Source organism: Rhinoderma darwinii, chromosome 1 (assembly GCF_050947455.1).
Source record: "Rhinoderma darwinii isolate aRhiDar2 chromosome 1, aRhiDar2.hap1, whole genome shotgun sequence".
Taxonomy (NCBI): Eukaryota; Metazoa; Chordata; class Amphibia; order Anura; family Rhinodermatidae; genus Rhinoderma; species Rhinoderma darwinii.
The window spans coordinates 436788989-436804597 of record NC_134687.1 but is presented as its reverse complement, the minus strand read 5'-3'; the positions used below and the strand labels follow the sequence as shown (position 1 = coordinate 436804597).

The 15609-nt window shown below is 39.7% G+C and overlaps 1 protein-coding gene across 1 annotated transcript; it reads left to right on the top strand.

Annotated features, from left to right (window-relative positions):
• Nucleotides 1–1452: 1452 nt before the first annotated feature.
• On the top strand, nucleotides 1453–14835 carry LOC142651891 (olfactory receptor 6B9-like). Its single transcript, XM_075827170.1, has 2 exons — nucleotides 1453–2080; nucleotides 14804–14835. The coding sequence occupies exons 1-2, from the start codon at nucleotides 1453–1455 to the stop codon at nucleotides 14833–14835; spliced, it is 660 nt and encodes a 219-aa protein (XP_075683285.1).
• Nucleotides 14836–15609: the final 774 nt, after the last annotated feature.

Below are 15609 nucleotides of genomic sequence, written 5' to 3'. Positions count from 1 at the left end.
GGTTCAACTCTCGGGGGCATTCTCATCTGTATTTCGCTGTGCTTGAATAAACAATATAGAAACCACAGATTTCTTTCTATGCTAATTGGTGGGGTCCGGTGGTCATTTCCCATAAGTCACCCCTTTAACCCCTTCCCGACTTATACACGGCGGAGACTGGCAAGGAAAGTATGGAGCAGGCTCATGGCCTGAGACCACTCCATAAATTGTGTGTGTTGGCTGTATGTTACAGCCTGCACTTCACTGCAACAAGCGGAAAAGCTAGTTTAACCACTTAGATGCCGCGGTCAAAAGAGACCACGGCATCTAAGCCGATAGAAAGATGGGGCAGCCCCCTCCAACAGCCCGACCTCTCCCCTGAGAAACAATCATGGGGTGAAAAAGGTTGTCATGGCAGCCTGAAAGCCTAATGAAGACCCCATATCTGCCATTTTTGTGCTCCTATTAAGGCCTTTAAAGATCACGTTATACTGCAATACATTTGTATATCGTGCAAACGATCCCAAAACCTCTGGTTCAAGTCCCCTTGGTAGACTAATGAAAAGTAAAATATAGTTAAATAGAATTTTTTTTAATTTATAAAAATAAATATTAAAAGTAAAAAAAACAAACATATTTTCCCACTAAAAATATAACATAAGTGGTATCGCCACATCTGTAAAAGACTGAACAATTTAAGATTCTTTAACTTGAAGAATGAATGCAGGGAAAAAAAAAATTCACTGTTTTTTGGTTTCCTCATCTGTCAGAAAAAAATTATTAAAATGTAATTATAAAGTCTTATGAGCCCTACAACGGTACTAATAAAAACTGCAGCTCGTCCTGAAAAAATGAAGCACTCACACCGCTCATTCAAGTTATGGCTCTCAGAATATGGCGACACAAAACATTTTTTTATTTTTAACAATTATTTTTTTCCTTGTAAAAATAGTAAAACATATAAAGATATATTAATTTGATATTACCGTAATTGAATTGACACGCAAAATAACATTAACATGTAGTTTTTAGCGCATGGTGAACGCCGTAAAAACTAAACAAAAAAAACAATGAAGGGATCACTGTTTTTTTCCCATTTCCATTTTACCAGTACATAATATGGTACAATAAATGGTGTCCTAAAAAGCTACAACTCATTACACAAAACAGAGCCCTCCATCACAGAAAGTGATTGAATATCCTAGCGAAATGCTGTCACTTTGTGATCGGTAAGGGTGCGACCGCCGGGTCCCTCATTATTTCTGAGAATGAAAGGTCCACAGTGCTTCTTTAGCACTGCTTTGGCACTGCGGCTCCTTCAAAAATTCTCTGCACATTGACCCTCAACTATCGGCTGTACAGAAAACTATAGTATGGCCCTATTCACTTTCTGTGATGACATTAACCCTTTAGAACTTATTACACATATAACTGTATTTACATTATTTTTAGAATGAATAACAATTAACAGGAATGCAAGCTGAAAATTATACAACAATAACAGAATTTTACCTTCTTGGATTCAACGTCAACCAGAATCTACAACTATTTCTTTTTTTCCTCTTTTTCCTGATGTACATATCAATAATTACCGAGAACACTATTATCATTACTGTTATCTGGCAAAGCTCCAAACTTCAATGTCCAATGTACTTATTCCTTGGAAATTTTGCCTTCATGGAAATTGCTTACGCTTCAGTTACTATGCCAAAAATGTTGACAGATTTAGTATCTGGTGATAGAAGAATATCTGTTACTGGCTGTATTTCCCAACTATATTTCTTCTTTGTTTTGGCAGGTATTGAAAATTACTTACTTGCAGTAATGGCTTATGATCGGTATTTGGCAATATGTAATCCATTGCGATATATGGCAATAATGACTAACAGATTTTGCCACCAGTTGGCATTCATGTCTTGGCTGGCCGGTCTTACAGGATCATTATTTCCTATTTATCTTTTTAGTAAATTGTCCTTTTGTGGTAGAAATGAGATTGATAATTTTTTTTGTGATGCATCACCACTATATAATCTTTCTTGCACTGACACATCACTTCTAAAAAATTACTTTTTCAGCCTTGTGTGGAGCGTTGTGTTTAGTTGTTTGTTCTTTATTATCTTATCTTACTTACAGATTATTTTAGCTATTTTAAAGAAACCCTCTAATAGTGGTCATAAAAAGATGTTCTCTACATGTGGATCCCACTTTACTGTGGTTATTCTGTATTATGGCTCTGTTATAACTATGTATGTAAGGCCAAGTCAAGGATACACTTTTGTATTTGATAAGTGTCTTTCAGTATTTTATGCAATTGTAACTCCTTTTTTAAATCCAATAATTTATAGTCTGAGAAACAATAACATTCGAGACGCTATACAATCATACAAATGTAGGCATTCTATCGTTTTTGTTGTGCCTAGTCAATAGGACAGCAGACAAAGAAATGGCGACAGCACACTGCGGACACTATTGCCACCTAAGCCACTAAATATAAATAAATATGCAGTAACGCTAAATCTACTTACAAATAGGGAGGATCTTAGTGCACATTTTGATTAAAAAGTGTTAGCCCACCTGCCACGACAAGGCGACCTCTGTAAGGTGGGGAACTACTCTGCACATACACCCAGAACTGGGACTAAGCCTACATATATACCTGGGGCTGGTAGAAACCAGCACTAAACTAATTAAAATCAGCCAGGGCAGAATGGGAGGAGTGCAAGAACAAAAATGGAGGCAGTCACTAACCCCACATATATGAATCACATAAACACAACAAAAATTTGAACAACACATTCCAACAAAATGATACAAAACATGTATGCAGTTGCAAGAACACCTGTGCCTGCAAATATACAGCAGACAAAGAAATGGCAACAGCACACTGCGGACACTAATGCCACCTAAGCCACTAAATATAAATAAATATGCAGTAACGCTAAATCTACTTATAAATATTGAGGTTCTTAGTGCACATTTTGATCAAAAAGTGTTAGCCCACCTGCCACGACAAGGCGACCTTTGTAAGGTGGGGAACTACTCTGCACATACACCCAGAACTGGGACTAAGCCTACATATATACCTGGGGATGGTAGAAACCAGCATTAAACTAATTAATATCAGCCAGGGCAGAATGGGAGGAGTGCAAGAACAAAAATGGAGGCAGTCACTAACCCCACATATATGGATCCCATAAACACAACAAAATTTTGAACAGCACATTCCAACAAAATGATACAAAACGTGTATGCAGGTGCAAGAACACCTGTGACTGCAAATATACAGCAGACAAAGAAATGGCGACAGCACACTGCCAATAGGACAGACCAGAGCTGAGATTAAGGTAAAAAGTGTAATTAGTATGATAAATATTTATCAACTCACACGTATATACACCTTTAACCCCTTCCCTCTTTAGCCACTTTTGACCTTCCATACAGAGCCTCATTTTTCAAATCTGACATGTTTCACTTTATGTTGTAATAACTTCGGAATGCTTTAACCTATCCAAGAGATTCTGAGATTGTTTTCTCGTGACACATTGGACTTTATGTTACTTGCAAAATTTGCTCAATACATACAGTATTTAAATGTGAAAGACACCAAAATCTAGCGAAAAATTTCAAAAATTAGCATTTTTCTAAATTTAAATGTATCTGCTTGTAAGACAGGCAGTTATACCACACAAAGTAGTCACTAATTAACATCCCCCACATGTCTACATTAGATTGACATCGTTTTTTTGAACATCCGTTTATTTTTCTATGATGTTATAAGGCTTAGAACTTTAGCAGCAATTTCTCACATTTTCACGAAAATTTCAAAAGGCTATTTTTACAGGGGCAGTTCAGTTGTGAAGTGGCTTTTAGGGCCTTATATATTAGAAACCTCCAAAAAGTAATCCCATTTTAAAAACTCCATCCCTCAAAGTATTCAAAATAGGATTTAGAAAGTTTATTAACCCTTTAGACGTTTCACAGGAATAAAACCAAATTAGAGGTGAAATTTACAAATTTCATTTTTTGTTGTTGCAGAAATTCATTTTTAATCAATTTTTTTTGTAACACAACGATTTACCCGAGAAACGCAACCCAATATTTATTGCCCAGGTTCTGCAGTTTTAGGAAATATCCCACATGTGACTCTAGTGTGCTTATGGACTGAAATACAGGCCTCAGAAGTAAAGGAGCACCTAGAGGATTTTGGGGTCTCCTTTTTATTAGAAAATAGATAGACACACACCAGAAAAATTGTTAAAAGGGTTCTCCCGGGTATGGCGGTGCCATATATGTGGAAGTAAACTGCTGTTTGGGCACACTGTAGGATTCAGATGGGTGGGAGCGCCATTTGGCTTTTGAAGCGTAGATTTTGCTTGGTAGTAGTTTTGTTTGAGTATTGCTGGTGTTTCCGTTTATAATGTGGGGAGATATGTAAGGCGGGCAGAGTACATCAGGGGCATAGTCAGGGGGTATATTAATGGGGTAAACAATAAAATAATCCATAGATGTGTGTTACGCTGTGAAGCAATCCTTTCTGCACAGGCCGGTGTCGCACTGATAAACGGTGTCTTTACTTATCCCCCTTTTGAGCTACACTCTGCACCTTTGCAGTTTGGGGAATTTTGCTAGGAAGTGTTGTCCTTGTATAATACGGGCGTCCTCGCTTCTAGCAGATATGTTTGGGCCCCCCTTCCTGGTTCCCTAATTTTAAGGCCCCGATAAATCGCCTCTTGAAACAGACGAAATGTTCCCCTCTGATCTGCACAACTGCATGTTTTTATTTCCTGACTTATTGTAGCCATAACTAATTTTATTTATTCATAGATCTAGTGGTATGAGGGCTGTTTTTTTGCGGGACGAGCTGTAGTTATTTTTGGTACTATTTTGGGGTACATGCCACTTTTTGAAACCACCAGCAGAAAGAATGGGACATAGATAACTTCAAAACCACAAAAAAGGCCATACTTACTAAGTGGGTGGGTGAAAACCCGTTCCCATCAGGACGCAGACAGGTCAAGAAATGCTGCAGAAGGAGGGTGCATTAAATAGTGATAGAAACTCCCACTAGCAGTGAGGGGAGTGGCGAACTAAGTGCTCACAAGTGTGCAATAAATGTGTGTCAGTGTAGTACTAGGGTGTGCATGTGTGGTAAAAAAGAAATGTGTATGTATGGAAGTGTCAGAACTGTGTGATAATGTAATAGAAAGTAAATGTGTGACGAATAGGGGTCAGTGCTGTGAATAGTACAAGTATGGCCTTTTTTGTGGTTTTGAACATGCCACTTTTTGATCACTTTTTATCCTATTTTTTGAGAGGCAAGGTGACCAAAAAACAGCAATTCTGCCATAGTTTTTTAGGGTTTTTTTTATACAGCGTTTACTACGCGTTATAAATTACATGTTAACTTTATTCTGCGGGTCAGTACGATACCTAAATTATAGCACTTTTTTATGTTTTACAACTTTTTGCACAAACAAAATTACTATTGTAAAAATAATGTATTTTTTCTGTCGCCGTGTTGTGAGAACCATAACTTTTAAATTTTTTCGTTGACAGAGCTGTATGAGGGCTTGTTTTTTGAGAGACGAGCTATAGTTTTATAGGCACCATTTTTGGATACATGCGACTTTTTGATCACTTTTTATTTGAATTTTTGTAGGGCAAAGTGACCAAAAAACAGAAATTCTGACATAATTTTTTTTGTTTTTCTTTATGGAATAAATAACATAATATTTTTATAGTTTAGGCCGTTATGGTCGCGGCGATACCAAATATGTATGGTTTATTTATTTTTCTCAATAATAAAGAACTTGATAAGGGAAAAAGGGTGATTGTGTTTTATTTTATTACTTAAAACTTTTATTATATTTTTTACAAATTTTTTCAATTTTTTTTTTCCCTTTTTATTACACTTTACTTTATTCCCACTAGGGGACTTGAAGGTCCAACTGTCAGATTTTTTTTCTAATACATTGCATTACCTACGTAGTGCAATGTATTAGATCTGTCAGTCATTTACTGACAGCAAGCCGATTAGTCTTCGCATCCGAGCGGGGCCTAATCGGCTTCCGTAATGGCAAACAGGAGGCCATTGTAATGTCTCCTGGCGTCATAATAGCAGTCGGCAGTCGTGCGATTGCAGGGCACAGCTGCCGATCTGCTAACAACCACAAATATGCAGTGATCGCATCCGATCGCTGCATCTGAGGGGTTAATGGCAGGGATCGGAGCTAGCTCCGGTTCCTGCCATTACAGGTGGATTTCAGCTGTAACATACAGCTGATATCCACCGCTGATGACCCTGGCTCATTTCCTGAGCCAGCACCATCTTGCCGGCAGCCACGGAAGCCATTCAGGCCCCGCCTCCGGGTGGGGGCTGGAATTTTTCCGTGCTAGGCACACCGGGAGGCCACTATTAGGCCTCCGGTTGCCATTGCAGCCACTGACACCCCGGCGATTTCATTGCTGGGGTGTTGATGAGCTGCAAACACCTTAAATGTAGCCATCGCTTTTGATGGCTGCATTGAATGGATTAATGGCGAGGATCGAAGTTAACTTCGGTCCACGCCATTACAGCAGGATGTCAGCTGTCAGATACAGCTGACATCAGGAGATGATGGCAGGACTCAGCTTCTGAGCCGGTGCCAAACATTCAGCGTAAGTATACGACATTTTGCGGGAAGCACTGGCTTTCCATGTCGTATACTTACGACAAATTTCGGGAAGGGGGTTAAGCCATAATATTAAAACCACCTGCCTGATTTTGTGTAGGTCTCCTTCATACTGCCAAAACAGCTCTGACTCATTAAGGCATGGACTTTACAAAGACCTCTGTAGATGTCTGTAGTGTCTGGTGACAAAACTTTAGTAGCAGATCCTTTAAATCCTGTAAGTTGCAAGGTGGGGACTCCATCGTTCGGACTTGTTTTTCCAGCACATTCTACAGATGCTTGATTGGATTGAGATCTGCAGAATTAAGAAGCCATGCCCAAACCTTGAACCCTTTGTCGAGTTCCTTAAAGCATTCTTGAACAATTTTTACGGTGTGGCTGGACACATTATCGTGCTGAAAGAGGGAATATTGTTGCCCTAGAGGGGTGTACTTAGTCTGCAATAACTTTAAGTAGGTGGTACTGTACGTGTCAAAATAACATTCACATGCCAGGACTCATGGTTTTTCAGATGAACATTGCTCTGAGCATCACACTACCTCAGTCGGCTTCATATCGTTCCATAATGCATGCTGGTACTATGTCTTCAACAGGTAAGCTACACACCTGGCTGTTGACATGATTTAAAAGAAAATGTGATTTATCAGACTAGCCCACTTTCTTCCATTACTCCATGGTCTAGTTCTGATGCTAACTTGCTCATTGTAGGTGCTTTCAGCAGTGACAGGGATCAGCATAGGTACTCTTCTGTAGGTTCGGACCAGAGGGGCTAGCCTTCACTCCACATGCTCATCAACGAGTCTTCGGCACCCATGACCCTGTTTCTGGTTCACCCGTTGTCCTTCCTTGGACCCCTTTTAGAGGGTACTAGCCACTGCATATTGTAGGACCCGTAGGACCTGCCGCTTTGGATATGCTTAGACCCAGTCCTCTAGCTATCACAATATTGTCCTTGTCAAAGTCACTTAGCTCCTTACGCATGCATATTTTTACTGCTTCCAACACATCAACTTCAAGAACTGACTGTTGACTTGTTGCCTAATATGCCTAATATATCCACCATTTTGCCAGGTGTCATTGTAATGAAATAATCAGTGTTATTCACTTCTCCAGTCAATGGTCTTAATTTTATGGCATTTTGGTCTATTAAACAATGTATATTTATAATATTAACCCCTTCCCGACATTTGCCGTATGGGTATGCCATGGAAAGCCATGAATTCCCGCAAATTGTCGTATCCATACGCCATATGTTTGGCACCGGCTCAGAAGCTGAGCCGGTGCTATCATCGACTGATCGCAGCAGTGTCTTACAGCTAACATCCGGCTGTAATGGCGGGGACCGAAATTAGCTTCGATCCCTGCCATCAAACGCGATCGATGCACTTAAGGTGTTTTCAGCTAATCGGAAGCCCAGCAATGAAATTGCCAGGGTTCTGGTGGCTGCAATGGCAACCGGAGGCCTGATACTGGCCTCCCGGTCTGCCTAGCATGGAAGCCGGTCAGGACCCGCCCAGCGGCGGAGCCTGATCAGCTTCCGTAGCCGCTGGCAAGATTGCGCCGGCTCAAGAGCTGATCCGGTGTCATCAGCAGTGGAAACGAGCTCCGATCCGTGCCATTAACCCCTTCGATGCAGCAATCGAAAGTGATCGCTGCATTTTAGCGGTTGCTAGCAGATCGCCAGCCCTGACAGGCCATCAGGACTGGCAACTGCTGCTATGGCAACAGGAGACACAATGGCCTCCTGCTCTGCCATTACAGAAGCCGATTAGGCCCTGCCGGGAGGCTAAGCCTGATCGGCTTGTTGTCAGTGAATAACTGACAGATCTAATATATTGCACTACGTAGGTAGTGCAATGTATTAGAAAAAAAAACATCAGACAGTTGGACCTTCAAGTCCCCTAGTGGGACTTGAAAAAAAGTGTAAAAAAAGTATACAAAAGTGTAAAAAAAAGTGAAAAAAATAAAAGTTTGAAAACAATAAAAGTTTCAAGTAATAAAATAAAACACAATCGCCCTTTTTCAATTATCAAGTCCTTTATTATTGAAAAAAAATAATAAACCATACGTATTTGGTATCGACGCGACCGTAACGACCTGAGGTATCAAAATTATTATATTATTTATTGCACGCGGTGAGCAGCGTAAAAAAAAACTTAAAAAACTATACCAGAGTTTTTTTTTGGTCACTTTGCCCTACAAATATTGGAATAAAAAGTGATCAAAAAGTTGCATGTATCCAAAAATGGTACCTATAAAAACTATAGCTCGTCTCGCAAAAACATCCCTCATACAGCTCCGTCGACAAAAAAGTTATGGTTCTCACAACTTGGCGACAGAAAAAATACATTCTTCTTACAAAAATAATTTTATTGTGTAAAAAGTTGTAAAACATAAAAAAGTGCTATAAATTAGGTATCGCCAGAATCGTACGGACCCACAGAATAAAGTTAACATGTAATTTATAACGCATGGTGAACGCTGTATAAAAAAAATTCTAAAAAATCTATGCCAGAATTGCGTTTTTTTTGTTTACCTGGCCTCTAAAAAAATAGGATAAAAGGTGATCAAAAAGTGGCATGTACCCCAAAATGGTACCAATAATAAATACAGCTCGTCCCGCAAAAAAACAGCCCTCATACCACTACATCTATGAAAACTAAAATTAGTTATGGCTCCAATAAGTCAGGAAATAAAAAATATGCAGTTGTGCCGGCCCGAGGGGAACATTTCTTCTGTTAGAAGAGGCAACTTATCAAGGACCTAAAATTAGGGAACCAGGAAGGGGAGGGACCAAACGACGGTGCCCGTATTATACCAGGACAACAATTTCCCAGCAAAATTCCCCAAACTGCAAAGGTGCGGAGTGTGGATCAAAAGGAGCATAAGAAAGGACGCCATATAACAGTGCAACACCGGCCTGTGCAGAAAGGATTGCTTTACAGAGTAACACACATCTATGGATCATTGTTTTTTTACCCCATTATTATACCACATGACTATGCCCCTGATGTACTCTGCCCAGCTTACATGTACCTACACATTATAAATGGAAACACCAGCAATACTCAAACAAATCTACTACCTAGCAAAATCCGCTCTCCAAAAGCCAAATGGCCTAAACCCTACAGTGTGCCCAAACAGCAGTTTACTTCCACATATATTGCATCGTCATACCCGGGAGAACCCTTTTAACAATTTTTGGGGTGTGTGTCTCCAGTGGCATAAGCTGGGCATGACATATTTGCCACTGAAATGGCATATCTAGGGAAAAATATAATTTTTTTAATTTGCACCATCCGCAGCGCATTCATTTATGGAAAAGACCTGTGGGGTGAAAATGCTCACTACACCCCTTAATAAATGCCTTGAGGGGTGTAGTTTCCAAATGGGGTCACTTCTCAGGGGTTTCTTTTATTATTTCACATCAGAGACTCTGCAATTGTGAACTAATATTTTGTAAATCGCCAAATTAGGTCTCAATTTTAAAAAGGAACGCTTTCACTCCTGAGCCTGGTCGAATGTCCAGACAAAAGATTAGGGCCACATGTAGGGTGTTTCTAAAACTGGGAAACACTGCATAATAATTAGAGAGCTGTCTCGTTATGGTGGCACAAGCTGGGTACCACATATTGGCATATCTATGGAAAAAAATCCCATTTTCACGTTGCAACATCGAGTACACACTAATTTCTACAAAACACCTGCAGGGTTAACATGCTTACTACACCACCAGGTAAATGCATTAAGGGGTGTAGTTTCCAAAATGGGGTCACTTCTGGGGGGTTTCCATTGTTTTGGTCCCACAGGCGCCCAGAAACCAATCCAGCAAAATCTTAACTCCAAATGGCGCTTGTTCCCTTCTGAGCCCTGCCGTGTGTCCAAACAGCAGTTTATGACCACATATGGGGTATTGCCATACTCGGGAGAAATTGCTTTACAAATGTTGGGTTCTTTTTTTTCCTTTATTTGTTGAGAAAATGAAAAATTTTGCGCTAAAGCTACATCTTATTGAAGAAAAAGGATTGTTTTTATTTTCACTGCCCAATTCTAATAAATTCTATGAAACATCTATGGGGTCAAAATGCTTACTACACCCCTATATAATTTCCTCAAGGGGTGCAGTTTCCAAAATGGGGCCACTTGTGGGGGGTTTCCACTGTTTTGGTCCCTCAGGGGCTTAGCAAATACGACATGGCCTCCGAAAACCATTCCTGCTAAATTTGAGCTCCAAAAGCCAAATGGCGCTCTTTCCCTTCCAAGCCCTGCCGTGTGTCCAAACAGCCGTTTATGACCACATGTGGGGTACTGTTTTACTCGGGAGAAATTGCTCTACAAATCTTGCTTTTTCTCTTTCAGTCCTTGTGGAAATTAGAAAAAATTAGCTAAACCTACATTTTCTTTGATAAAATGTCGATTTTTATTTTCAGGGCCTAATTCCAATAATTTCTGCAAAAAACCTGTGGGGTCAAAACGCTCACTATACCCCTAGATAATTTCCTCAATGGGTGTAGTTTCCAAAATGGGGTCACTTGTGGGGGTTTTCCACTGTTTTGTCTCCTCAGGGGATTTGTAAATGTGACATGGGCTACGCAAACCATTCCTGCTAAATGTGAACTCCAGAAGCCAAATGGTGCTCCATCCATTCTAAGCCCTGCCGTGTATCCAAACAACAGTTTATTACCACATGTGAGGAATTATTTTACTCGGGAGAAATTGCTTTACAAATTTGATGCTGCTTTTTCTCCTTTAGTCCTTGTCGAAATGAGAAAAAAAAATCGCTAAACCTACATTTTCTTTGATAGAAATGTAGATTTTCATTTTCACGGCCTACTTCCAATAATTTCTGTAAAAAACCTGTGCGGTCAAAATGCTCACTATACCCCTAGATAATTTCCTTAAGGTGTGTAGTTTCCCAAATGGGGTCACTTTTGGGGGATTTCAACTGTTTTGGCTGCACAAGAGGCCTTCAAACCTGACATGGTGCCTAAAATATATTGTAATAAAAATAAGGCCCCAAAATCCACTAGGTGCTCCTTTGCTTCTGAGGCCGGTGCTTCAGTCCAGTAGCACGCTACGGCCACATGTGGGATATTTCCAAAAACTGCAGAACCTGGGCAATAAATATTAAGTTGCACTTCTCTGGTAAAACGTTCTGTGTTTTAAAGAAAATTGGATTAAAAATTAATTTCTGCAAAAAAATATATGGTGTTTTTCACAATTAAATACTGAACTTTTGGGGAGTTTCCACTGTTATGGTCCCTCCAGGGCTTTGCAAACACGACATGGCACCGAAAACCAATGCAGCAAAATCTGCGCTCCAAAATCCAAATGGCCCTCGTTCCCTTCTGAGCCCTGCCGTGGGTCCAAACAGCAGTTTATTACCACATATGGGGTATTGCCGTAATCGGGAGACATTGCTTTACAAATTTTGGGGTGCTTTTTCTCCTTTATTCCTTGTAAAATCTAAAACATCGTATGTTTTTTCAGAAAAAAAGTTGATTTTCATTTTCACAGACCAATAAATTTAGCAAAAAACCTGTGGGCTAAAAATGCTAACTATACCTCTTGAAAAATTTCTTGAGGGGTGTAGTTTCCAAAATGGGGTCACTTTTGGGGGGTTTCCACTGTTTTGGCACACAAGACCTCTTCAAACCTGACATGGTGCCTAAAATATATTCTAATAAAATAGAGGCCCCAAAATCCACCAGGTGCTCCTTTGCTTCTGAGGCCGGTATTTCAGTCCATTACCACACTAGGGCCACATGTGGGATATTTCTAAATATTTCAGAATCTGGGCAATAAATATTGAGTTGCATTTCTCTGGTAAAACCTTCTGTGTTACAGAAAAAACTGTATTACAAATGAATTTCGTAAAAAAAAATTGAAATTTGTAAATTTCACCTCTACTTTGCTTTATTTCCTGTGAAACGCCTAGAGGGTTAAAATAATTTCTGAATGTGCTTTTGAATACTTTGAGGGGTGCAGTTTTTAAAATGGGGTGTTTTATAGGGGGTTTCTAATATATAAGGCCCTCAAAGCCACTTCAGAACTGAACTGGTCCCTGAAAAAATAGCCTTTTGAAATTTTCTTGAAAATGTGAGAAATTGCTGCTAAAGTTCTAAGCCTTGTAACGTCCTAGAAAAATAAAAGCACGTTCAAAAAACAATGCAAACATAAAGTAGACATATGGGAAATGTTAACTAGTAAATATTTTGTGTGGTATTACTATCTGTTTTACAAGCAGATACATTAAAATTTAGAAAAATGCAGATTTTTGCAAATTTTCTCAAAATTTTGGTGTTTTTTACAAATAAATATTGAATTTAACGACAACATTTTTTCAGTATCATAAAGTACAACATGTCACGAGAAAACAATCTCAGAATCGCTTGGATAGGCAAAAGCATTCTGGAGTTATTACCAGTTATTACCACATAAAGTGACACATGTCAGATTTGCAAAAATAGGCTGTGTCCTTAAGGCCAAAATAGGCTCAGTCCTTAACCCCTTAAGGACACGGCCAATTTTAGCCTTGAGGACAGAGCAATTTTTTGTAAATTTCCCTCTTTGTATCCCGACGCTCATAACGCTTTTATTTTTTGTACGACGTAGTTGTATGAGACTTTGTTTTTTGCGGGACGAGTTGTACTTTATGTACGTACCATTTTTTGGTACAAAGACATTATCGTTTAATTTCTATACATTTTTAATTAGATTAAAATGCAGAAAAAAAGCAGTTGTGCAGCAGTTTTAATATTTTTTTTTTTACACCATACACCGATCATAATAAAGAATGGTATACATTTGTAGTACAGGTTGTTACGGTCGTGGCGATACCAAATATGTCTATATTATTTTGTGTTTTGGGACTTATATTTTAAAAAGTTGATTTATTATAAAAAATGTGTGTTTCTGTGTATTTTATTTACTTTTTATTTATTTATTTACCATTATTTTTTTTTTACATTCATTTAACTTTTTTTTTTACTCCCATAAAGGGATTTATCATTTTGATTTTGATTTTGTAACTGTAATGTACTGGCATAGATCTATATGTCAGTACATTAGCCTGTTACTGATCGTACACAGGCAGTTGTTAGGGCATACCTCAGTATGCCCTAACAACAGGAAATATGTTCAGACAGCCCTGGGGTCCTTCACTGGACCCTGGGCTGTCTGGCCATACGAGTTGTTGGCTTTGATCGCGTCACAGTTATATTCTGTGACGCGATCAATGTGCAGTCCCCTCTCCTTGAACGCCGCGATCAGCTGTCATCGCGGCGTTCAAAGTGTTAACAGCGGAGAGAAGATGTTTCTCTCCTCTCCGCTGTCAGAGCGGGGCCGTGGCTGTGTATTACAGCCGTTGACCCGCTCTCAATCGCACACACAGAGACGGCAGAGACTGCTGTCACACAGGACGAGTATGCTCGTCCTAATGCGCGAAGTGCTCGCTGCTCAGGACGAGCATACTCGTCCTGTGTCGGCAACCAGTTAAGGGGTTAAAGACTGTTTTTCAACAAAGTGATATTGTTATGTTGGTTGCTTTACCCAGTGGACGCAAACTCTGTACAAAAAGGATCTGTTTGTTTGGTGCAAATAAAAAGTACCCGCTGTATCTATTTTACCCTGTTTCCGTGTGCGTGACTGCCCAATACAGCAACCCAAGGGGGACGCCAGCTCACAGCTTTTAAAACTGATAATCAAAAATAGATATTAGGATGCACTCCTCAATCTATTAGCGTGGTGCTAGTAGGGTAGGGACGAGAATCCCACAATATTGGAAATGTATAACCCCAGCACACACAGAATTACACAAGAGATCCAGATGCAAACAAATGTAAGTTTTATTGCAACAAAAGTTGGTAAAGTTGAGGTAGTAAGCGACTTGGTAAGACGTTTCGGCCGACCCTCGGCCTTTGTGACTGTCGCTGTTCGTCGATATCGCTGGTATGGGATGTCCGCCGGATCTTCCCTGTGTAAAACTGATAGTAATACCACACAAAATAGTCACTAGTTAATAATTCCTATATGTCTACTTTATGTTTGAATCGTTTTTTGGTGACACATCACTTCTAAAAAATTACTTTTTCAGCCTTGTGTGGACCATTGTGTTTAGTTGTTTGTTCTTTATCATCTTATCTTCCTTACAGATTATTTTAGCTATTTTAAAGATACCCTCTAATAGTGGTCGTGAAAAGATGTTCTCCACATGTGGAGCCCACTTTACTGTGGTTATTCTGTATTATGGCTCTGTTATAACTATGTATGTAAGGCCAAATCATGGATACACTTTTGTATTTAATAAGTGTCTCTCTGTATTTTATGCAATTGTAACTCCATTTTTAAATCCCATAATTTATAGTCTGAGAAACAAAAACATTCGAAAAGCTATAGAATCATACAAATGTAGGTATTCTCTCAAGGCAAGAAACCCACAAGACCTCTGAATGTGTCCTTTGTACAAAAACATTAGCAGATCCTTTAACCTCATGTCACATACTATTATGTTGCTGTTGCCAAGGTCTTAAGGCAAAACAAAGTAACATTACTGTAACTGTAGCTTTTGATGGTGCGGGCTCAGAAGGTGAACTCGCACCATCGCCAGCGGGTGTTAGCTGTATATGGCATCTGACAACCTCCTGCATAGCCAGGACTAGAGTTAGCCTCCGATCTGGCCAATTAACCCTTTAAATGCAGTGCTCAAAAGAGTTGCATCTATGGGGTTTACCAGCAGATCGGAACCCTGCGATGTAATCTTGGGGTTCCAATAGCTGCTTTGGCAGACTGGAGGCCTAACAATGGCATCCTGTCTGCCAAGTAAGGAAGCCTGTTAGGTCCCGACCGGAGGCGCGGGCCTAAAATTCTTCCGTCCCCAGAAACAAGATGGCATCAGTCACTGGTGTCACCTGTATGTTACAGCTGACACCCTGCTGTAATGGCAGGGAATGAAGCTAGC

Excerpts from the sequence above, each read along its gene's own strand:
- LOC142651891 (XM_075827170.1), top strand. The coding sequence starts at position 1,453 with ATGCAAGCTGAAAATTATACAACAATAACAGAATTTTACCTTCTTGGA. Across the intron at positions 2,081-14,803 it reads GTGGAGCGTTGTGTTTAGTT|ATTATTTTAGCTATTTTAAA; the intron begins GTTTGTTCTTTA and ends TCTTCCTTACAG.